Source organism: Ctenopharyngodon idella, chromosome 13, assembly GCF_019924925.1.
Source record: "Ctenopharyngodon idella isolate HZGC_01 chromosome 13, HZGC01, whole genome shotgun sequence".
In the NCBI taxonomy this organism is placed as follows: Eukaryota; Metazoa; Chordata; class Actinopteri; order Cypriniformes; family Xenocyprididae; genus Ctenopharyngodon; species Ctenopharyngodon idella.
The window spans coordinates 20,384,100-20,407,611 of NC_067232.1; the positions used below are offsets into that span (position 1 = coordinate 20,384,100).

The following is a 23,512-nucleotide window of genomic DNA, read 5'->3' on the forward strand; positions in this document are numbered from 1 at the left end:
ACACAAGTCTATTCTTGGGTCCCAGGAGGATAAATATAACACGCATCTTAAACAACTATGTCTGTCCTATCCTTGAGCAGTCAGTTATTATCAAAATACAGCACAATATAACGTTAACTTTTGTTCTTAAGAACTGTTGCTCAAAGAGCAGTTCAGATTATTCAACTTATAGAAAGTTTTGAACATTCCCAAAATGACAAGCATATGCATTCCCTCATGTCCTTGGACATCTATAGCCTCTATTTAGAATAGAAGGTCACATGTGACAGGACAAATCCTTCACTCTTTGTTTTGGTCATGATGACCAAAACTCTCTGTAGGGTCACCCTCTCATTTTTCTCATCCTTAACTGTTTGTTCTTCCAACTATTTCCTCTAAAGTTTGTTCATTCATTAATTAATTCATTCATTATTTATTTCAATGATTAAATTATTTTTCTCTCTTTCGGCTGTCTCCCATTAGGGGTCACAATGATTAAATTAATAATGCCCTAAAATTGCAATCTAATCATCTCAGCTACAGTACTGTGCATCTGGAGACTAATTTGGACTTCAAACAGTTTGGTTAATTTCTGACATCTTATTTAATAGGTTACAAACCAAACAATGCACATTCACATCCTTTGAGAACAGTACATTTGGCACATAGTAAAATGCAAATAATGACATGACAGTGACTAATGGCAAATATGTAAAAAAAAAAAAAAAAAAAAAAACATTTATGTCATGACATACTGTACATATAAAGCTGCAAAATACAATAAAAAAGAAATACATACACATTTATGATACTTACAGTGACATAAAACACTTATATAACTTATATTAATATGCACTGTACCTCTGTATGTACAAATATGTATTCCTTTGTGATAAACAGATTCACGTTTAACCAGAGAGGTACTTTTTCATCTATTTTGCTTGAACATGTCAACGTGTTTCCTAAAGAGTCATTTCAAAAACAGAAAAAATAAAAAAATAATAAACATGTCACTCATGAAGTCAAAATAACATTGTAAATTGCGCATCAGGGCACAGGTATTTGGCAGGTGTAGCTGTGTGGGTTTCCATTTTTACTCCATCCAGGCCATTAGATGCCGGTTCAGAAGGGCAAAAATAAGGGCAAACATGCTTTGAGAAAACAACCAAGCAAATGAAAAGTAAAAAACAGAAATGCCAAAAAAAAAAAAAAAAAAAAAAAAAAGAAATAATCTGTAAAATATGCAGTAAAAAAAAGTGAAAGCCTCAAAATCAACATGAAACACTGTTCACAACCTCTCTCAGATAGTATTACGATAGTCTTTTCTTCCCTATTGTGACATATCCGAGTGTATGGAGCCCCGCACATGACATGCAGGAAAAAAATAGTAGGCTAAATCGTGTGCATGATTTAATTCGTTCCCTTAATTTGCTAAATCATGCGCATGTTATAAATCGAGAGAACGAATTAGTAAATCTTGCACATGATTTAGCAAATTGAGGGAACGAAATAGTAAATTGTGCGCACGATTAAGTAAATCGAAAGATCGAATTAGTAAATCGTGCGCATGATTAAGTAAATCGGAGGAACGAATTAATAAATCGTGCGCATGATTAAGTAAATCAAAGAAAACAAATTAGTAAATTGTGCGCATGATTAAGTAAATCAAGGGAACGAATTAGTAAATCGTGCGCACGATTAGGTAAATCGAAGGAACGGATTAGTAAATCGTGCGCACGAATAAGTAAATCGAAGTAACGAATTAGTAAATTGTGTGCACGAATAAGTAAATCAAAGGAACGAATTAGTAAATTGTGTGCATGATTAAGTAAATCAAGGGAACGAATTAGTAAATCGTGCGCACGATTAAGTAAATCAAGGGAAAGAAATAGTAAATTGTGCACACGATTAAGTAAATCGAAGGAACAAATTAGAAAATTGTGTGCACAAATAAGTAAATTGAAGGAACGAATTAGTAAATAATGCACACAATTAAGTAAATCGAGAGAACGGATTAGTAAATCATGTACACGATTTACTTTTTTTCCCCTGCATGTCATAAGTGGGGCTCCGTACGAGTGAAACCGCTTCTTGAACAAGAAGTAAAAAAGTGTAGGGCATGACTTGATTTTGTCAATAGGGAACTGATTGAATGGTTGTGGTTTGCTATTGCTGTGATGTCATGTGAGTGACATGTTGTCCTGCCCTCGCGCCGGTAAACATGTCATCAGAGAAGAGATATCATTGCAAGAGGGAAGGGGAAGTTATTTTGTTCAAAGTTTACGAGGGCACGTGAAATGTTTAAAAATCATGATGTGCATGAATAAATAATTTATAATAAATATAAATATTCTGCAATACTCCATAAAAAATAATAATTGTTTATTTTGATTTCCTGGTGGCTTTAAAAAATATAAACAATCGTTTTTTCTATTTCATGTTGACTTTAAAGCCTGGTGTTGGTAAGAGTCTATGCAAAAAGACAAAAAAAAAAAAAAAAGATTAAGATGTTGCATTTATTACAAATGCACTCAATATCTATTCTGTTTATTAATAAATGAACTGATTAGACTTTCTTTAAAAATGTTACTAGTCTTGCTTGCATCACAGGTGTTAGATTGGGAGAAAGTCTAAGGTTGTGCTATATTTTGAATGGAAGGTCATGTGTATGCATTTAACTTTTTTTGCCACAGGAGCTTAATATTTTGTCTCTTTGTCTAACTAGAGTATATGAAAGACAGAGGCTGTAGCAGCTGAAATAAAGGACCTGTGCTGGAAATCGCATGACCTGACAACCTAACAATTAGCAACCAAAACATACAGTGGAAATCACTGACATTGAATCAGAAGGTGAGATGGAGGGAGGGGAGGGGAGGTCAACGCTAGACTAACACACACACACACACACACACACACACACACACACACACACACACACACATACACACACACACACACACACACACAGACAGAGAGAGAGAAAGAGAGAGAATATTGCACATAACTGTTTCTCATATTCTAATAATACACGAGAATATCCATAATAGGCATAACCATGCAGTAGATGATTAGTCTATTTTCAAAGTTCACAGGCTAACAATCAGGGTAATCAGGACATGTATGTACTGTAGACTGAAAGACATGATTGGCTACTGTCCTGACCCAATCATAACAATGGGTCTTGTTGCATTGTAGAGAAATCAACAATTTCCACATCCTAGCAACAAAACAATCCAGTAATATAATGAAAACACACACACTGTAACACTAAAGAGGGACCTTTTTTAACCTTTCCCTCCAGTATATACGCGCACACACACACACACACACACACACACACACACACACACACACACACACACACACATTCACACAACACTTGTTTTGGTGACATGAGTATATGTCAACACTGCTGTTTCGAATGGAAACGGCGCGATGGTCTCATGAAAGGCAGTTCTGAGTCTGTGCATCATCTTCCCAGTACCCTCCAATCACTGTCTCTGGCTATCAGACCATCATGTGATCAGATCCCAATGCTGAGTGCTTTAAAACTCCCAATTCACACTTTCATAAGCATCACATCTGCAGTACAATCACTAGTTCTTTACATTTGTTTTTTGCATTTCAAAACAGTTTACTTGTGTAAATGTGTTGACTTCAGTGGTACCATTACCCTGATACACTGCATTATGGGACAAGAAATGAAACATAAAAAATGGCTTTCCATTAGATTCTAATGAGCTCTATCCAGCTGCTTTAGTGATGTCACATGAGCTTCTCTAAGTATAGCTCAGTGTTTTTACATACATTAAATAAATATTACTCTGTTTCATTTGGTGGAAATGTGTGAGGATCTGTGTATGTTTTTTGGGGGGATTCAGCAGTAAAGACTCTCTACTTTTAAATTAAAGCATCAAATTCTTGGTAAATGATGGTCTAAGGATAAGCTTGTGGGCATTCACAGCGTTCGCAGCACACTTGTGTGCGAAGTACAGCGCAGGAGATGGAGGTTGTAGTTTTAAGACAGGGTCTCATCACCGAAGTAAGAGAAGCCTTTGAACTCGTCCTGGTTGATTTGCTTGATAATGGCGTCTTCTACCAGGGTGAGCACCGGCTCCTCGCGGGTGAAGTCCTGGTCAAAATTGTTGACGTCTCTTTTGGTTTTCTGTGGATGGACAAGGAGAAAGTGTTATTCATGAGAGATTTCAGGACAATAACACACAAAAACACACCTGCACATACATCCAAACACAGTGGGGCCTTCAGCTGTGTGCACCATAAGCACTCCGACTGACCTGAGAAATGTTTTCCTTGCCAATATTTCAGCAGTTATTATGTGTGTCCCATATTTCTGTCGACTGAACCAGCGATGCCATTCATTTGAGAATTAATCATTCTTTTCAGTGAATTGTCCAAATTGGTCTGCAAAATGGCTTGAATTGATTCACATCCGTTGGGACCGTTCTCTCAATGAATCATCAGAAGCGAATTCTCACTCAGTAAAACAGTATTGAGATATTTAAGGAAGAATATTTGAAACAAAAGGCTACTTTCTGAGAGATAACTTTGAGAAAATTCAGCTACTGCTGTGTCATGCCTGCATGTGCTGTTTTTCAGTTGTTATCCTATGCACTAGATAAATGTCTTTGACAATTTTGTTGCTTTTTGCTGTTTTCTGTTTTAAAGGAATATACACCGATCAAGCATAACATTATGACCACCTTCCTAATATTGTGTTCCCTCTTTTGCTGCCAAAACAGATCTGACCCGTCGAGGTATGGACTCCACTAGACCCCTGAAGGTGTGCTGTGATATCTGGCACCAAGATATTAGCAGCAGATCCTTTAAGTCCTGTAAGTTACGAGGTGGAGCCTCCATGGATCATACTTGTTTGTTCAGCACATCCCACAGATGCTCAATTAGATATCAGTATATCTGGGAATTTGAGGCCAAGTCAACACCTCAAACTCATTGTTGTGTTCCTCAAACCATTCCTGAACCATTTTTGCTTTGTGGCAGGGCGCATTATCCTGCTGAAAGAGGCCACAGCCACAAGGGAATACTGTTTCGATGAAAGGGTGTACATCGTCTGCAACAATGCTTAGGTAGGTGGTACGTGTCAAAGTAACATCCATGGATGGCAGGACCCAAGGTTTCCCAGCAGAACATTGCCCAAAGCAACACACTGCCTCTGCCGGCTTACCTTTTTCCCATAGTGCATCCTGGTGCCATGTGTTCCCCAGGTAAGCAACGCACACACACCCGGCCATCCACGTGATGTAAAAGAAAACGTGATTCATCAGACCAGGCCGCCTTCTTCCATTGCTCCGTGGTCCAGGTCTGATGCTCACGTGCCCACTGTTGGCACTTTCTGCGGTGGACAGGGGCACCCTGACTTGTTTTTGGCTATGCAGCCTCATACGCAACAAACTGCGATGCACTGTGTATTCTGACACCTTTCTATCAGAACCAGCATTAACTTCTTGAGCAATTTGAGCTACAGTAGCTTGTCTGTTGGATCAAAGCACACAGGCCAGCCTTCGCTCCCCACGTGCATGTCCACGCCCATGACCCTGTCGCTGGTCGTATGCACACTTCAGAATCTCCCCGGAAGTAGTAAGTCATACCCGGTCATACCTTTTTACCAACTGTTTTATGAGTACTGTTTTTCACCTACTATATAGTAGGGAATTTGGATTCTACGGATGCAGCCATAGAACGCATCATGTATGGTTAAACACGGAAGCTTGTGCAGGGATCACATGACTCCATTACATGCTAGAACAAACCTCAGAAGCAGGCGCCCCTTTCCAAACATGCATTTACATACTTCTATATTTTTATATCATGGATCGGCAATCAATTGTTTTTCTTGGTAATCACTTTGCCTTACTGGCCCAGTGAAGAAATTTCACCTTGTTTAAACCACAACACACAAAAAATATATTTGTATATGTTTTTTTTGTTTTTTTTCCAACTCTCCCAACCTCCCCTTTCCCTCACACCCTCTAAAGGCTCTCATCAGCCTTGTGAGCAGGCGTGAGAATGAGGCGGACAGACAGGCCCCTTCTCACACTATCTGAGATGCATTCCACACACACTTACAGCAGCCAGCATGCATCTCTGTATCAAAGTACAGCGTCTGATGTGTGCTGAGAGTTCGAGAGAATCTCAGATATCCCACTGTTCACACTACCAAAAACAGACATGTGACACAAACACTTCAAAGAACCATGAGGGTCTAAGTACTGTAATGTTCTAGATAACTGCATTTGGAGTGGCCCATGTTTATGTCTGTGGTGAACCAGCCAATATACAGAGTTAAAGTGTGTCCTAACCAGATACAATGTGATAAAGCGTCAAGCGGTATATCATAGTTCCTAAATAACAATCAGATTTTGATTCCCCTAACTAGATATAAATGCAAAAAAAAAAAAAAAAAAAAAAGTAAACAAGACATATTGTAGGTTATTAGGTTTTGCATCTGGTTAGTTCCCAGCCACAGTGGAATTTCATTGGTCCAAAAAATCCACACAATGTTTAATTTATTTGCTAAATAAAACAGCAACATTTCAATCAATAAATATATTAGCATATATCCTTGTAGCTTAAAGTAGGTCTGTCTTTCAAGGTTTATAAGATATCGTTCAAAATCAGTTTCCTCTATAAATAAAGTGAATGGGATTTTTACTTCTAGAACCCAATTGTTGCACTCTATTAAACATAAAATACATTATAATTGGCTGTTATTTTGTCACTTTGCAGCAGCGTTTCGACAAATGACTTGTCCACACAAATGTATTGTCACGCCAGGTTAGTGTTATACATAAACACACAATGGCTCTATTTGAAAAACTTGGTGAGCTGCCTTGCTTCTTAAGGTGCGGCCACATTTTTCATTGTTCAGTATATTTTCATGGGTGAGATCTAGTCATTTCCATAGGATTCCAAGCGTGAATTTCCCCACACAGATTTCATGACAGGTTCAAGTTGGTCATGCATATTCACCATGTTTCTTCATAGATCGCTACACTAGTGTCAATAGACAACATACCTTTTTTAGCCTGTGATATTGCACGAATGTGACTGCACCTTAAGGCAGAATTTAAATGGAATCCTCTACATACTGTAGGACAGTGTTTCCCAACCTTTTTCTTGCCACGGCACAGTATTGATAAGTAAAAAATCCCATGGCGCACCACTGTGCACTAAACAACAAAATTGCAAATTAAATTATAAATGGCATAAACTGGATATTATATAAAAAGTAGTACTCATATTTTATGTGAAACTTGAGCTTAAGTCAGGAAGGAACACAATAAGGTCATATAGGTAGCTAAATGATGTTGGTTATTATAAAACAACAATTTACATATCATCGCTGTTGGGCAGAAACCTCGTATTTTTAAAAGAATTAAACAGTGTCATCGAAGTTGGTATTGTGGCTTTACATATGTCATACACATGCATGTGTCATTGTAATATTAACATTTTATGAAAATCAAGCTCAGATGGAGTTGCAAGGTTTTTGACCAGCGAATTACTTATTTTGTGTGTCACTGGAATAGCCGCATCTGAGACAGTCAGCGCGTCGCATTGTACTTTTTCATGAACTTACAGGTTATAAAGTTTATTGTAGCTATATAGGCACTCGGTTTTTCTTGTTGTTGAATACATTTGGACAAAATCTCATATTATAATAGATAACGCGGGATATTTAAAACAGTAGCACACTGGCTACAGCTAGACGGAAAATATCAGAGTAAGGGCCCTATCATATACCCGGCGCAATACAGTGTTTTTTGCTAGTTTCAGCCCGACGCAGTAATCATTTTCATGTCCAGCGCCCACGTTGTTGAAATAGCAAATGTACTTGTGCCCATCTGTTTGCCTATGGGCGTGCTGGTCTGAAAACGAGGTGTGTTCAGGCTCATTGTTGGTGTGTTGTTATTTTGAAAACGACTGTGCCACTGACCAACAAAAACCTGTTTTTTTTTTGTTTTTTTTTTGTTATTTAAAGGGCACGTAATATGCGCCTATAGGTGGGTGCACAACGTGCATACACTCTGCTTTTTACACACACAGGGATGCGCAGCAGCACGCAAATATGCCAAATATTAAAAATAAAAGGATTACAATGTAAAAGATTATTATTGTTTACATAAAGATAAAAATGCCTTCATGTCATAATGAATAGTCATTGCATGTATCAAAATTACTTATTTGCAGTAATGACAAATGAAATTGGCTTATTATTTGACCAATCGTGGCAATACACACATGTATTTAAACTGTCTCATCAGGTTGAGTGTGTCTATATTCCACCGTCTAAATACCAGTCCGCCATGGTGCAAGCACACCTAGCTTTTAAAGGGAATGGGAGATGACACTCTGATTGGTTTATTGCACGTTACGCCCCAAAACACACCCATGACTCATTAAGAGACTAGGCAAAAACTTTGGACCATGCGCCTGGCACGCCGACCATTTTTTCCATTGTTAAACTAGCAAAAGTGGATTTGGACTCTGTTTGCCTATGGGCGTGCTGGTCTGAAAACGAGGTGTGTTCAGGCTCATTGTTGGTGTGTTGTTATTTTGAAAACGACTGTGCCACTGACCAACAAAAAACGTTTTTTTTGTTTTTTTTTTTTAATTTAAAGGGCGCATGCACCTTAGATTGTTAAAACAGGGCCCTAAGACTCTTCTCCGCTTTTTAAATTCATAAAACATTAGCCTTCATAGTCATAGTGTTTCTTGAGCAAAGAAAATGCTGTACTTTTTTTTTTTCTTCTTCAAACATCAGTTCTTTATTTACTTTTGCATTGCAAACAAGCAGAGATCTATCTCCAAACTGCGTGCAGCACTTCATTAATGCGCGGAGGGGGGCGGAGTTATGAGGTTTGACTGACAGTTTGAGGATCCAATGGAGTTACAGGGTTTTGTTACAAGCTCTGTCAAATCCTTTTAATTGGTAAAAAAATTGTAAACCCCACATATAGGCATAAAGGGTGACCAATAGCATTGATTTTTAAAAACAAAAAAAACCAAAAAGGACGAAATATAGAGATACGAGGTTTACGCCTGACAGTGACGATATTAACTGTATAGCATTTATTTAATTTAATTTTATTTTTTGGCATTTGGTAATTTTCCATGGCACACCTGACAACCTGTCACAGCATACTAGTGTGCCACAGCACAGTGGTTGGGAAACACTGCTGTAGGCAGCAACTTCATACAAATAACATTCCTCACGACTTGTTCATATATTTATATTCAACATATATCTTGCTTTTTTTACACATTGCAAAGCATTCTGGGATTGACTTCTGGGGAAAGAATAAATGCACTGTCTCCCTGCGTCCCAATGTCCATACTATCCATCCTAAATAGTATGTGAGATTAAAATAAGTGTGTCCCAAAGCATAGTATATAGTATAAAGAGTATGCCAAAAGTCCCCGGATGGTCTACTAGATTTTTGAAGTGTGGATCCGTGCACACTATAAAGGCCAATATTGCCCACAACCCATTGCGCTTTGGATGAGGATTCAGTTCAGAACTACAAACACGAGTAAAAAGTGTTAAAAAAACTACAAAACATGGCGGATATGCGCAACCGCCGGTGAGAGGTTTGAGTGACTAATAATCAGTTTAACCTGATAGAAAATATTTATGTAATGTTATCCGTGTTATATTTCATCTGTAATACCAATGTGGACTTTTTTAAAGATCTGATTGGCCATTAACTTTTAAATGCATCATTATGCATTAATATGAGGAGAGTTCTCCACATGAAAGACCCGCAACTGCATATCAACGCATTTCTCTCCGATACGGTAGGAAATTAGCTAAATGGAATGTGGAGGATGTAAGATGATTAGCAGGCCAGTTCACGGTGACAGGATGCGACAGAGAGCAAAGACGCAATTGTATGACGTGATAGTATGTCCCAAAGCTTGTCTAGTCTTTTGCCTCACACTCAAAAGTATGTACTTTTTGTTCACAAAAAGAATACATACTTTTAGGGCGTAGTATAAGTAAACGAATTGGGACGCAGCATCTGTCTTAGAATTTGCAGCATGGCAGCATAGCCATGTCATCCACCTCACCTATGATGCCTTAAAATGCTGCCTATTATGATACTTACAATACGTGGTTTGAATGGTGGCTTGATCTTCCTCTGTTCCAGAAGTACCCAATCAATCTCTTTGAAGAATGGATGTACTTTAATAGCTTCCTCCAGTCCTTGGGACACTACACAACCCAACCGCTTACTGGGGCTCTTCGTCATGAACTAAACAGTGGTGCGAAGAAAGAAGAAATGATTAGAAAAGCAAAAATATTAAAGAATTGGGTAAAGATGCTGACAGCAAACATTATGTTGTATATGCATTATGTTGAGTTGGGATGGTCAGTGATGATGTATGTGTGATGTAAGAATGCATCCTGCGGAAGGATGACCTAGGGTGACCATAGGTCATGTGACCACAGTGCCAGTGAGACAGATTGCAGTGTGCATGACACTATCCAAGACAAACAGACTGCGTTTCCCACAAGGCTTTAAAAATGGTCAAAGGACAGCCAAAGTAAATCTTGGACATGTGAAGGAAAAAGGCGACACACAAAAAAACACTATATATATATGTTAATATATATATATATATATATATATATATACACACACACACACACACAAACTAACATGCCCGGACACTATGGTTACATTCACACTGCAAGCCTTAGTGCTCAATTCTGACTTATTGCTCAGATGCATTTTTTTTTTAGCTATTCACATTATTTTTTAAATGTGGCCAACATCAGATCTGATGTGAACTGGTCACTGAACTGACCTGCATGTGCAAAAGAACATTTAAAAAGATGACACACAGCACGCTGTCATACAGAAAAAAACATAGAGGCCGTTGAAGTTAACGTTTACGTGTTCATTTATAAGGTGATGTGCTGCGTAAGCCAGTAAATTCATGTGGAGGATGCAGACGAGCATGAGAAGGGAGACGAGAAAGAGAGCAAAGTTGTTCCTGTATTTTTCTCTCAAGTTTTGCTTGTGTAGAGCTGTAACTGTAATACTTATGAGCAGTGTTGGGTAACACATTACAAGTAACACGAGTTACGTAATCAGATTACTTTTTTCAAGTAACTAGTAAAGTAACACATTACTTTTAAATTTACAACAAAATATCTGAGTTACTTTTTCAAATAAGTAACGCAGGTTACTTTGTTTCCCTATTTATCGACTGACACCTCTTCTGTCCCCATGTTGAGAGAAATAAAGTGCAGAGGTGTTGTGTGCGCTGCGTGAACATGATGGATATTATAGTTCTAGACTAAATGTAAACATGCATTTACTCATCTCACTTGCACAAAAACCGATTCAGTTTTCTTCAAAATGAATAAAAACAGTGAAATGCAAACTCAGATTATGCAAACCTGCAATAATTATATATGTTAAACATAAATATACTTATATGTATTTAGTCTCACTTTAACCAATGTCTTTGCTGCTGACCTTCGATGATCCAATTCAACCATAACTAATAAGCAAAAATGACTTTAGATAAACATCACATTTGTGTTTAATTTTTGTTTTTATTGCTGAAGTAAGTGTGTTAAACTTTCTTCTACTACGTCCTATTCTTCTGCAATCCAGAATGACAGCACAGCTGAAAGTTTTGAAAGTAGTTAAATATGATTAAAAAAAAAATCTGGGCCACTTTTGCCTGCACTCTGAACATAGGCTTTGAGTGTAAAGTAGGAAACCCTTAAACAGAAAAAATGCTGAAAACACAAGCAGTCATGCATACAAATACACACAGAGAAACAAGTTAAACTAGCTAGACAAATAAATATGAGCAATGTGCATTGACTGAAAAGACACTGCCCAATGGAATTGCTTTAATATTGCATTTGTTTCGCTTAGACAACAATATGAAATGGAGAACAAACTGAGACTTTTGCTGAAAGGAATCAAAAATGAAAATTCTGTCATCATTATTCACCTTTGTGTCATTTCAATCTTGTTGACCTACCTGATTCTTTGGAACTAAAAAAATGACATTTTGAAAAGATTGAATTGTTCAGTCCAATGCGAACCGGGGCATCTAGTTAATTGAAAAGGACCAGAACATAGCACACAAGTTGTATGGACTTGTGGTACTTCTGTTTTTTATGTATTTTTGTTTTCCTTTTTTTATGGAAAACAAGAGCTGCAAGATAATATAAAATATCGCATTATTTGTTTCACAGAAGAAATAAAATCATATGAATGAGTTAATGATAACATTTTGTCTGGTCTTCCATAGATGTTCAGAAATGAAACTCTCTTTTAAATTCCTTGGACATCAAATGATCTGAGCTGTGCCATTCACATTCATTTTTTAATTTGATACTTTTACTGTCCGTCAACAATTTGTGTCTATTTTTATGTTTCTGAAAGCATTTTAGGAGTAACATTGGAGACAAAGTAGATATATAAATGAAACATGAGTCTCCGAGCAATAAAAGGCTCCTCAGCTCTTTTTATATGCACTTAACCAATTCGTACAGTTAAAAAACAAAGGAACCCAAGCAATGGTGGGCTGCTCATCCTGAAATGAGACCTCTGAGATTACACAATCCAAAAATCCAGCAGAGAACACAAACAATCTGTTCTTTTCCCAGAAGAAGAGTAATTTTTCTGAGCTGTCATCTTCTATTGCTCTTCTATTACTTAACCAATCACAACTGTTCTTTCCAGAAGAGTAAGAGAGCAAGCAGAGAGTAGTAAGAGCAAAGGTTAGGAGTTGTCAAGACGTATACAAAAATGTTTTATTTGCCAATGTCTTTAATAATAATCAGCAATAAAAATTCGTTATTAGCAAATTCCCTAAGAATGGACACATACCGCTTTAAGAATGCTGACGGCCTCTTTGCTGAGCCACACAGGATATAGGACGTCATCATGGAGAATGGACTCAAAAAGGTCGTCTTCATTATCTGCTTCAAAAGGAGGCTGACCAGCCATCATCTCATACATCAGCACACCTAGAGCCCACCAGTCCACTGATGGACCGTACTCAAGCTCCTGCAAGATCTGCAAAGGACAAATCACAACAAAGCGAATGTCATTTGAAGCTTACAACAGAATAACTGAGGATGAAAGCACTTATTCTGTACTGATTTGGCGAGAAAAACCAGCAGTTCTCAGTGAAGTTCTGCAGCCACTGATGGTTATTACTTTAAACAAAATATGAAAACTCTGAATATCTGAATGTAATGAAAAACTAAGACTAAACCGAAAGTGGAAAACTCTAAAAAACTAAAAAAATTTCATTGGGCAACATTCATAAAACATTCATGGGAACAATAACACATCAGACAATATGTGCCGTTCATACATATTGCGCCTAAAGGAAGGAAGGGAAGAAGACATCTTCCCTTCCTTCCTTTGGGCACAATATGTATGAATGGCAACAGGGTTTGAAATTAACACCCGCCAACCCGCCCAATGCGGGTAAAAATCAGCTGTGGCGGGTAACACTGTCAAATCGCTAGCCAATTTGGCGGGTTACTTATTATGTTTACTCACTGGGGAAGTTCATGTATTCCAAATATGCACTGATTTAGCGCAAATACTTAACTCGTGAGTCATCGTGATATATTAAATACAGCGCATTGTGCAGAATCTGACTTATTTGAACATACGCATCACTAGGCAACAGAAAACGGCACGCTTGTTCATTTGCATTAAAGCAATAGCGAAGATTAAAAAGAAGCATAATAATGTGGTGATACATTTGGTTAACAGAAAATACATTATTATTTCCTACAACTTTAGCAGATCCTGGCTTATCCATAAAAACGCAGGTTTGTTTTTTTCCGTGTGGTGTTTGGTGTTCAGTGTAGGGGAGAGCAGGGGCGAAAGTACCATTTTTCAGAAAAACTTAATTTTAAAAGATAATGTTTTTGACAGAGATATACTTTTGCTGTGGTCAGTAACTCACAAGTGTGGTCTATTAATACCAGGTGGCATTTTCTACAAATGTAGAATGACATTAGCATAATTTCACTTTGAACATAAGTTGCACATTGTTACTTTCGAACCCTTCAGTTGGTACGGAAGTAACACAGGTTCAAAAGTAACACAATACAAGCTAGATTTTTTGTGTTACTCTTGTTTTTATTAAATATACCGGATTATGACCTTGTTACTATGTAACTGCAAACATCTTTTTTCCTTTATCTATGAAAAACATGTACATTTTACTGTATTGATCTGTCCACCTAAAAAAAAAATCGTGAAAAGGATGAGGATGAAAGAGGAAGGGAGGAGTTTGCTGGATGACAGGATTTTGTTTGAATAAGAAATGAATATATAAAACCTAGATTTTGTTTAGTGTGTGTGTATATATATATATATATATATATATATATATATAAGCTGTGATGTAGTTAATCTGGTTTATTTATGTTTTTTTGACAAGAACATTGTTTTGGTTGTGCTTTGGCTCTGTGTGATGAAAATGAGTCTTTCTCATGACCAAAAAAGACACTGACTTCTAGGCTTAAGAGATACTATAACCATAACATGTAGTTAATCTGGTTTATTTATGTTTTTTTGTTTTTTGGCTAGTAGAAGTTCTGAATGGCCGGTAACTTAAAAATTTAGCAGAACAGATAAATTGCCATGTGTAGCTCTCTAACAGAGTTCATTAAAGCATTATCTATTGTGAAGGGATATTTCATTATGGTTGTTGTAGCGCTGTGCTGGAATCTGTTTTCAAGGAAGTATTGTGTCTATTAATGGGTAAAGCTACAGTAACGTCTTCAGATAGTCAACTTGAGATCCTTTCCATCTAAACTGGTTATAGTATCTCTTAAGCCTAGAAGTTAGTGTCTTTTTTGGTCATGAGAAAGACTCATTTTCATCACGCAGAGCCAAAGCACAACCAAAACAATGTTCTTCCAGAAAATGCATGCAGTTTTGTTTTTTAACCACTAGAGGGTCAAAAGTTACATAGTGTACCTTTAAACAATATAAATAATAATATTTCATAGCTTTGATGAGAACCAAGCTGTAGAAAATGAGACTTTCGAGTGTTCACTGGGCATTAGTGTCTGTGAGAGTGTGAAATACTGTACCTCTGGGGCAATATAATCTGGTGTGCCACAGAATGTTGTGGTCGTGATGCCATCCAAGATTCCCTCCTTACACATGCCAAAGTCTGCCAGCTTACAGTGACCTTCTGCGTCCAACAGAATGTTGTCTAGTTTTAAATCCCTGCAAAGAAAAATTGAAGCAAATGTAACAAACAGCAATATTAACCCACATGCAGCATGTACTAAAACATTCATATTATATGAAAAAGGGACTTCCGTGAAGAATTTTGGAGTAAAATGACACAAATGCAAAGGTTAACTTTGAATGAACAGAAACGGACAGTTTGATGAATCAAACTCACCAACATTTCTTAAAAAAAAATACCTAACTTTATTATTTTTGCTTTTATACTCATCTCTGCTTTCTACCGTACATTGTGTACCATACATTCTTAACCGTGAATTAAAATTTAATAAAAGAGCAAAACATCTTGCCATCTTAAACATCCTGATATAACTGATGCATGATTCAGATTCTGGATGTCTCTATCCAAATATTAAGCAACACTTGCAACATAGCAGGTGAATCATTTACTGACACTCATATGCCTGATATTAGTTTGATCAAGCGGACACTAATATCCTGATGTCCGCCTGTGCCCACGGACAGAATTTTAGTCAATTAAAGGTCAAAGTATCAAGCCAAAAACAAACAAACAAAAAGTTTCCATATTTAATCATTAAGATTTTAAAAGCATTTTTTCTTAGCTATTGAACTTGAATAAATCAGAGGACATTTTCATGCAAAACTAACTTTTTTCCTCAAACTGTATAAAACAACATTTACCTTTCGAAAGGGAACTCTACACTGCGTTTGAAACGCATATGGGGAACGCCTCCGTGTGAACCGGTGTCTGAAAACAATATCAACTCACAACAATCCTATTGGCCGGCGACAGCCTATGACGTCATCATAGCGCGACCCGGAAGTATATAAGGAGCGCCTAGAGAACCAGTCAGTATCTTTTTCATCTTCAGGGACTGTTCTGTTTGAAACGATTTCAAACCGATATTAAGGTAAGACAATTTATGTCTGACAAACGTTTCAGGAAGTGTGTGCATCCGTGTCCCATAGAGTTGACATCTGATCACACACATAACTTATAACGTTGTCTTTTATGAGAACAAAAGAGCATGTACATGCAGTTCTTGTGGGATCTGTCTGTTTGTTATTGTGAGTGTATTTTACTTGTAAAATGCTCCACTCTCTTCTGGTCTTTTCCTCGAGAGAAGAAGGACCGGCAGCTGTACCTAATGGTTCAGGTCTTACTCTTGCTGAGGCAGAGTAGAGACTAGATCATGGGGTTCTCAGCTGAAGCTTGTTGAAGAGTTGAAGGGGTGAAATTCCCCGCGACCTTCGACGGCTGACGGGAGAGAGCTGTGTGATTATGATGATGTGTTGTCTATGACATCATTAGATTCAGCAGCAGTTGCTCTTCTTGTTCTAAGCCAAACAAGAGAGCAGGAGATGGCTGATGAGGATGAAGATGGTGAGCCTCCTGAATCCTCAAAGCCACCCTGCCCCCACGTATGTACAGCTGTATGAGATTATGGAACGCGCCTCTGGCAGACTGCTGCTGCCATTGGAGCAGGTTAAGAAAGAAACCGCTCACAGATTGTTCGTCGAACGGTTCCTTTTTTGCCATAATCCTCCAGCCACCGTAAGCTTTCCATTCCTTCTTGATCTTCATACCGAGATCGAGAAGGCATGGAAGGACCTGTATTCAGCTCGCATTCATCAACATCAGCAGGTTAATTCGCTGGTGTTGATGGAGTGAGTATGAGTACGCGTCGATGCCTCCTACTGACGAGATGGGTGCAACTATCTCGTGATATAGGTAGGCTCCAACGCTCTATACACGGCAGCAGGTCAGGCGGGTGTTGTTTTACACACACACACTGTTTGTAAGCATATCAGTTAGACCTGCTGAAATTGGCTTGGTAGGTCTCTTTATGTTTATAATCAGTTTCCTGTATAGGATGCGGACTAAGGGCCCTGAAGTTACATTAGGTTGGCTGTAACGATATATTATTAGGGTAGTACTTTGTTTGTCCCCTTTTTTGGATGTGTTGGCTTCAGATAACGAAGCCACCGTTCATATGTATTCAGATGTCGGCTTTAACTAAGCCGCACTGTTAGCCACCTTTTGGTTAATTAGCTTTCTCCTCTGGTAAATGCTAGAGATTTGAGATTAGCTTTCACTAACTTCAGATAGATCTATGTTTAGCGTCAGGCCGCCTGACATTGTGTGCTTAGGTTGAGCTTTGCTCCTCTGAGCCTTACTGTAGAAATTTAGTATTCTCAGAGTTTGCCTCCTCTCAATTGAGAGTCGTTGGCAGAGGCTGTTGTTTCTAAGCCCCAGGCAGATCTATGCTTATGTGTTGGCCTTATAGGCCCACAGCTATAGCTGGCCTAGGCTAGAACTAGGGTTTAGGCGGTCTGCTAGTAGCATTTTATGCCCTTTTTATACTACTACTGTTATGTGAGTGTAGTTTTCATAGTTCTGGCCTCCTCTTATCAGAGTTGTCAGGCCAAGGCCCATTGTCCCTTCAGTGTAGGTGCAAAATAGGTAGCAGCTAAGGTAGCAGACTATTGCTAAGTCTCCCTGGTGCTGTTGTCTCAGGCGGTGTAGGCCCTTTTCACTATGTGAATAGAAACTTTGTTGCTGTGGCTCCGCTCCCCCAGAACTATCTAGTGGTACTTTGACTTCTGTTTTTCCCCTGAACCCCTTGAACTATAACCATATCACTCAACTAAGCTTGAGTGATATGGTTGTAGCTTTTTATGAAAGCTCCTGTTCCCTAGGGTTCAGTACAGATTGTATCTGTTTTTGGTGAGAATTTCTGATGTGAAGTACCCACCCTGTATTTTTCAGGGTTGGATTAATAGTACTCCCTTGTTGTTCAAGGTTATTGTACTTTAATATGTTAGTTCTGATTCCTGCGCTACACTTTGTGAGCTCAGTAACTCTAATACTGCCACAGGCTAGCACCCGTGCATTCTGGAGTAGTAGGCCTGACTTTGGCCTCCTTTAGAGTAGGGTGACGTAGTTTGTACTCCCCTTGCTGTAAGGGTAAAAAGTGTTTTTACTGAGTATATTGCCTTTTGGAATGTATAAGCTCAGGTTGAGTTTAATAAAGCTAATCTCACTACATAGTTTGGTTTCATATATGGCTCCCCTAGAGCTTGAATACTGCCACAAGCTGACACTCGTGTTGTGTGAAGTAGAAGGCTCCGTTTGGGCCTCCTTCAGAGCACAATAGCTTGTTGTATTACAGGCTTGTTGGTAGATGTTTCAGTTAGAGTTTGCTCACTTGGAAACTAGCACTGCCACAGGTTGACGCCCATGTTATTCTGAAGTCGCAGGTCCTGTTTGGACCTCCCTCAGAGCATGATGGCGTAAGTTTGTACTCCTCTTGCTTAAAGAGTATAAAGTGTTTTTACTGAGTACATTGCCTGGTGGAATGTGTGGATAAAATTAAGCTCAGGTTGAGCTAAACTAGTTAACCTCACTGGATGTTTTGGTTCTCAGATTTGGCTCCCTTAGGGCTTAGACACTGCCACTAGCTGACGCCACGTGTCTTTCTGGAGTCGCAGGCCCTGTTTGGGCCTCCTTCAGAGCATGATGGCGTAAGCTTGTACTCCTCTTGCTTAAAGAGTAAAAAGTGTTTTTACTGAGTACACTGCTTATGGGTATGTGTGGAGAAGATTAGCTCAGGTTGAGTTAAACTAGTTAACCTCACTGGATAGTTTGGTTCTAAGATTTGGCTCCCTTAGAGTTTAGACTGCCACTGGCTGACGCCCATGTTATTCTGAGGTCACAGGTCCTGTTTGGACCTCCTTCAGAGCATGATGGTGTAAGTTTGTACTCCTCTTGCCTAAAGAGTAAAAAGTGTTTTTACTGAGTACATTGCCGGTTGGAAGGTGTGCTCAGGTTGAGCTAAACTAGTCAACCTCACTGGATAGTTCGGTTCTCAGATTTGGCTCCCTTAGAGCATAGACACTGCCACTGGCTGACGCCCATGTCATTCTGAGGTCGCAGGTCCTGTTTGGACCTCCTTCAGAGCATGATGGCGTTAGTTTGTACTGCTCTTGCTTAAAGAGTAAAAAGTGTTTTTTACTGAGTACACTGCTTGTTGGAATGTGTTGAGGTAGACTGTAATATGTGGGCACTCTACAGTCTTATCTGCTAGTTATTGCTTATCAGCAAGCAAGCTTTCTAGGTGTGTGGCCTTCACAGGCCGCCCTTTAAGCTTTTCCCCCCACATCTGGCTGTTCTTTAAGCAGATTGAGCATGTAATTTCACATGTTGGCCTTTCGCAAGGCTGCTGTGAGGTATTTCTACACAATGTAGAATTTGCGTCATGTTGCAGGCCCCTTCCGGGGCCTTCATGATTCTGTGCCTACAGTACGGTTTATCTGTTAGGTTGAGCTCTGTACTCCCCTCGTTTGAGGGTTGTCCTGCATAGTACTTAGCTCTCTAAGCTGGTCAGTGGTTGAAGGCCTCTCTGAGGCCTCCCTATTGGGGATCAGCCCCCAGGCTAGTAAATGTACTCCCCTTGTTGAGTTCCTTTAGAGTGCACAACCTCCTTAGTGCAAATAATCACGCGCTGAGTAGATCCTAGTATTGAGCAGACTGTTACTCCCCTCATTGGTAAGGGTAAAAAGCGCTAAGCTGAGTCCTGCTCTCCGGGATGCCCGTCTCTACACTCTGTTGGTTGGTTACTGCCTCTTTGCAGTCACTCTTACTGGATATCTTCTCTGAAGAATGTGATTTGAGACTCTGTGATCAGACAGGTTGTTGGCCAAGACTAGGTTTCTGTAAGAGTAGACCAGGTCGGCCTCCCTGGTGGCAATCAGGGTCGAGTACGTTCCCCTGACTGGCTAGGGTTCCCTCGGGCCCCCTGGCCACATTCCCCTAAAGGTACCCTCTTTTCTTTGAAAAGAAGTTTGGTTCCAGAAGCCTTTGAGCGGCCTTGGTAGGCCTTCTGCGGAAGGCCTCTTTGAGGCTTATAGCTTGGGCTGTTGGCCATAGGGAATGCTGTCACTGACAGCCTATGTATGACCCGTAGAGGGAGTGGTTCTGGCATTTCAGTTGAAGCTGCTAGTTCTGACGTTTGTCTAGCCATTTTTGGCATGCACTCCCCTCAAGCATGGCGGCGTAGGTATATCATTCCCCATATGCGTTTCAAACTCAGTGTAGAGTTCCCTTTCGAAAGGGAACGTCTCAGGTTACGTATGTAACCATGGTTCCCTGAGAACAGGGAACGAGACACTGCGTTTCCTAGTCATGCATCGGGGCTGCCTGCTGAACAGTCCCTTCAGACGATAAGGTACTGACTGGTTCTCTAGGTGCTCCTTATATACTTCCGGGTCGCGCTATGATGGATTGTCGTGAGTTGCTATTGTTTTCAGACACCGGTTCACGTGGAGGCGTTCCCCATATGTGTTTCAAATGCAGTGTCTCGTTCCCTGTTCTCAGGGAACCATGGTTACATACATAACCTGAGACGATTGAATCACAATTCTTAGTGTTGCGCGTATGTACAGTAAGGCACAGAAACTTGCACCTGAAATTGTTCAACTTTAAATTTAATAGTACTTTGATGGTTAAAAATAGTTATTGGTAGACTGGTTGTCAACCATGTTCACACTTCAGTTAGGTTTGTCAATTTCCAGCAGTGTCTATTGTTAAAACATATTGCTTGAAGGCAAAGACTGATGAGATATCTCTTCACTAGATGACCATAGTGGAGGTGAATAACTTGCACTAAAATAGATTTAATTGGATGTAAATGTTAAGTAAAATGAATTGCAGTGTAATTTGGCTGACTTTCTAGGCCAGTAAAATAGACAAAAAGAGAAAATATTTAAGGCAGCGGCTATTTGCATTAAGTGAAAATAGCATTTTCTTAGCTATATGCTATTTACACCAGGAGGAAATAGCGATAGATTCTATTTACACCATGTAAAAGTATCAGTTCTTTGCAATAAGTGTAAATAGTAATTAGATGCTATCTATACTTATATATTGGCAGATACTATTTGCACCTCAGTATTTTTGTACATTAACAGGATGCAATAATATCATAGAGTATAAATGATTGATTATATTTATTAAAATTATTAAATGGATGCTGCCTTATTGGGTGAATAAAAACCCTCCCTATACCTTCCCCTAACCCTACGCAATAAACACTTTTAATATTATTAAACACTCGTTCACAGTTTATTTCCACTTTTAGAACATTATTTTTATTTTTATTGAAAATAAATGTGAGCTTGGTAAAAGGCGGATTCGAACTTGCGTCGATCACTTTAAAAGCCAGGTCTGCGAACCTTACTTGCTACTGCTGCACCACTGAAGACATTAAATTCTGTGTGTCTTTTTTAAAACTTGAGTGGTCCAACCAGACATTGGTGGGCGGAGCTAGTGTAAATAGCGTTTGCCAACAAGGCACACTATTTGCACTTAGTGTAAATAGACACTCCGAATATGGCAAACCATGACGTGAAAAATGTAGTTTATACTTTAAAGCTCTAATTACGAAGCTGCACATGACATGCGGACAAACGTGGCACGAATTAAGAATTTGTTCTCTCATTTTAGTTAAAATGGATGAAACGCATGAAAAATTTCCATCAAATTAAATTGAATAATCTCTAAACGGTGTACATATGTTGAATTCAGAACAACGGTGAAGTATTTAATTAAAGTTAATTAAAAAAGTATGAAACTTAGAAAGTAAAATTCATAAGTTTTAATGCAGTTTGATAAATAATAATATTTAGATAAATAATAACACTTTATTTTGATGCTCCCCCAACAGACTTTCTATTGACTATGAGTAACTTTACAACTACTGTACATGTCAACTTGTTCTAATTACCAAACACCCAACCCTAATCTAACAGTCTACGAATACTCTAATGAGAGTTAGTTGACATGAAGTTGCAAAGTTACTTATAGTTAATAGAAAGTCTAAAGTGGACCATCAAAATAAAGTGCAACCGTAAAGTTCAAAAGTTTTCTGACCAGACTGCAGGAGTATTTGAGCACTCCTGATGGGGATACATAAGACAAAAAAGTTTAAGAAACACTGGTTTATTGGGCTTGCTCTACTATTACAGACTGGGGCACATCATGTACCCGTGGAGTGAATTTAACCAGCACAAGAGGAAGGTAAAGAGAGACAGAGAGAGTAAAAAAAGAAAAGGAGAGAGCGAGATGATAAGGTGCCACTGATGAAAGACAACAAGGAGTTGGATGAAACCAGTCGGATTGGGGTTTGATGGTTGATTGCAACAAGAATGTCAACATCACTTCGCAGGATGTCATTCAGTCAAAGGTGTTTTCATAAAACCATCCTCACTGAAAAGGGAGGGGAGCGTCGGAACCCTTACGCAACTGTTCCCTTTTAGAAAGGCACCCTGGTTCTCGGCACGTTCCTGTTGGTCTGAAAAGTTGGCGCGAGGGACTTCATTCCTCTCTGTCTTTCCCCACCAAGAGTGTTCAATCACTCTTAACATGCAGAAGTGTGGAAAAATGCTTGTAATGAATGTTGGAAAGATGCACCGTGAGAGACCCACTTCCCACATTTAAGATCCACTTCTTGATTGAAGAGTCTTAGGATATTTGTTTGTTGGACCGTTGTAGGATATTTGTCTTTAATGACTCTACAAGTTTGATTAAACCATCAAAATATGAGAAAAAATATTTTATATATTTTTTTAAAATATTTTAAATCTGAGGGAATAACAAAACACTAAACTTGGTTAAGGTATTTATCTGACAAAATTATTTTGCAAAAAAAGGCAAACTACAGCTACAGGTTTTATTTTACTGCAAAAAAAAAAAAAAAGCATAGGAAAAAAAAAAAAGCTCAGGAAAAAGCATACATTGACTACAACATAATCAGTTATTAATATTTCGTTGGTTCTGTCTTGTTCATAATTTCTTTGTATGAGAGCCTGGCTAAAAAATATGTCCATTACCAAAATTTCACAAATAAGCAATTGACTCCAAGCATGACTACACAATATGCTTACAAAATCTAAAAACAAAATTTTAATAATATTTGAATAAAGGGTGAACATGTCAATTTTACTAGGTCGGATATCACTTTTGGCCACTACTGTAGCTTAAATTAGTTTTAATTATAGCCTATTTTTTTCACTGCATAATTTACATACTTCCATTTGAGATTTACTATCATTCCAAGAAGAAAAAATAGTAAGACTAAAGAATGAGTAGGTGTGTCTAATCTTTATTGTAGGTGCACAAAAAGAAGGGTTAAAAGTTCATGAGACATGAACGGCTGCTCTGTATTGTCTTCTACCCACATGCGCTTCTACATCACAAGATGTTCCAGAAT

The 23,512-nt window shown here is 38.6% G+C and overlaps 1 protein-coding gene across 2 annotated transcripts in view; it reads right to left on the reverse strand.

The window, feature by feature from the left end:
- Positions 1-559: 559 nt before the first annotated feature.
- Positions 560-23,512, reverse strand: part of prkceb (protein kinase C, epsilon b) — a 135,123-nt gene continuing 112,170 nt past the window's right edge. For both annotated transcript variants that reach the window (XM_051916629.1, XM_051916628.1), the window contains exons 12-15: positions 15,119-15,257; positions 12,882-13,070; positions 10,128-10,274; positions 560-4,144 (exon numbers count right to left, since the gene is read on the reverse strand). In XM_051916629.1, coding sequence (XP_051772589.1) covers positions 3,998-4,144; positions 10,128-10,274; positions 12,882-13,070; positions 15,119-15,257 — 622 coding nt within the window. In that variant the 3' untranslated portion in view covers positions 560-3,997. The remainder of the gene's footprint in view (positions 4,145-10,127; positions 10,275-12,881; positions 13,071-15,118; positions 15,258-23,512) is intronic.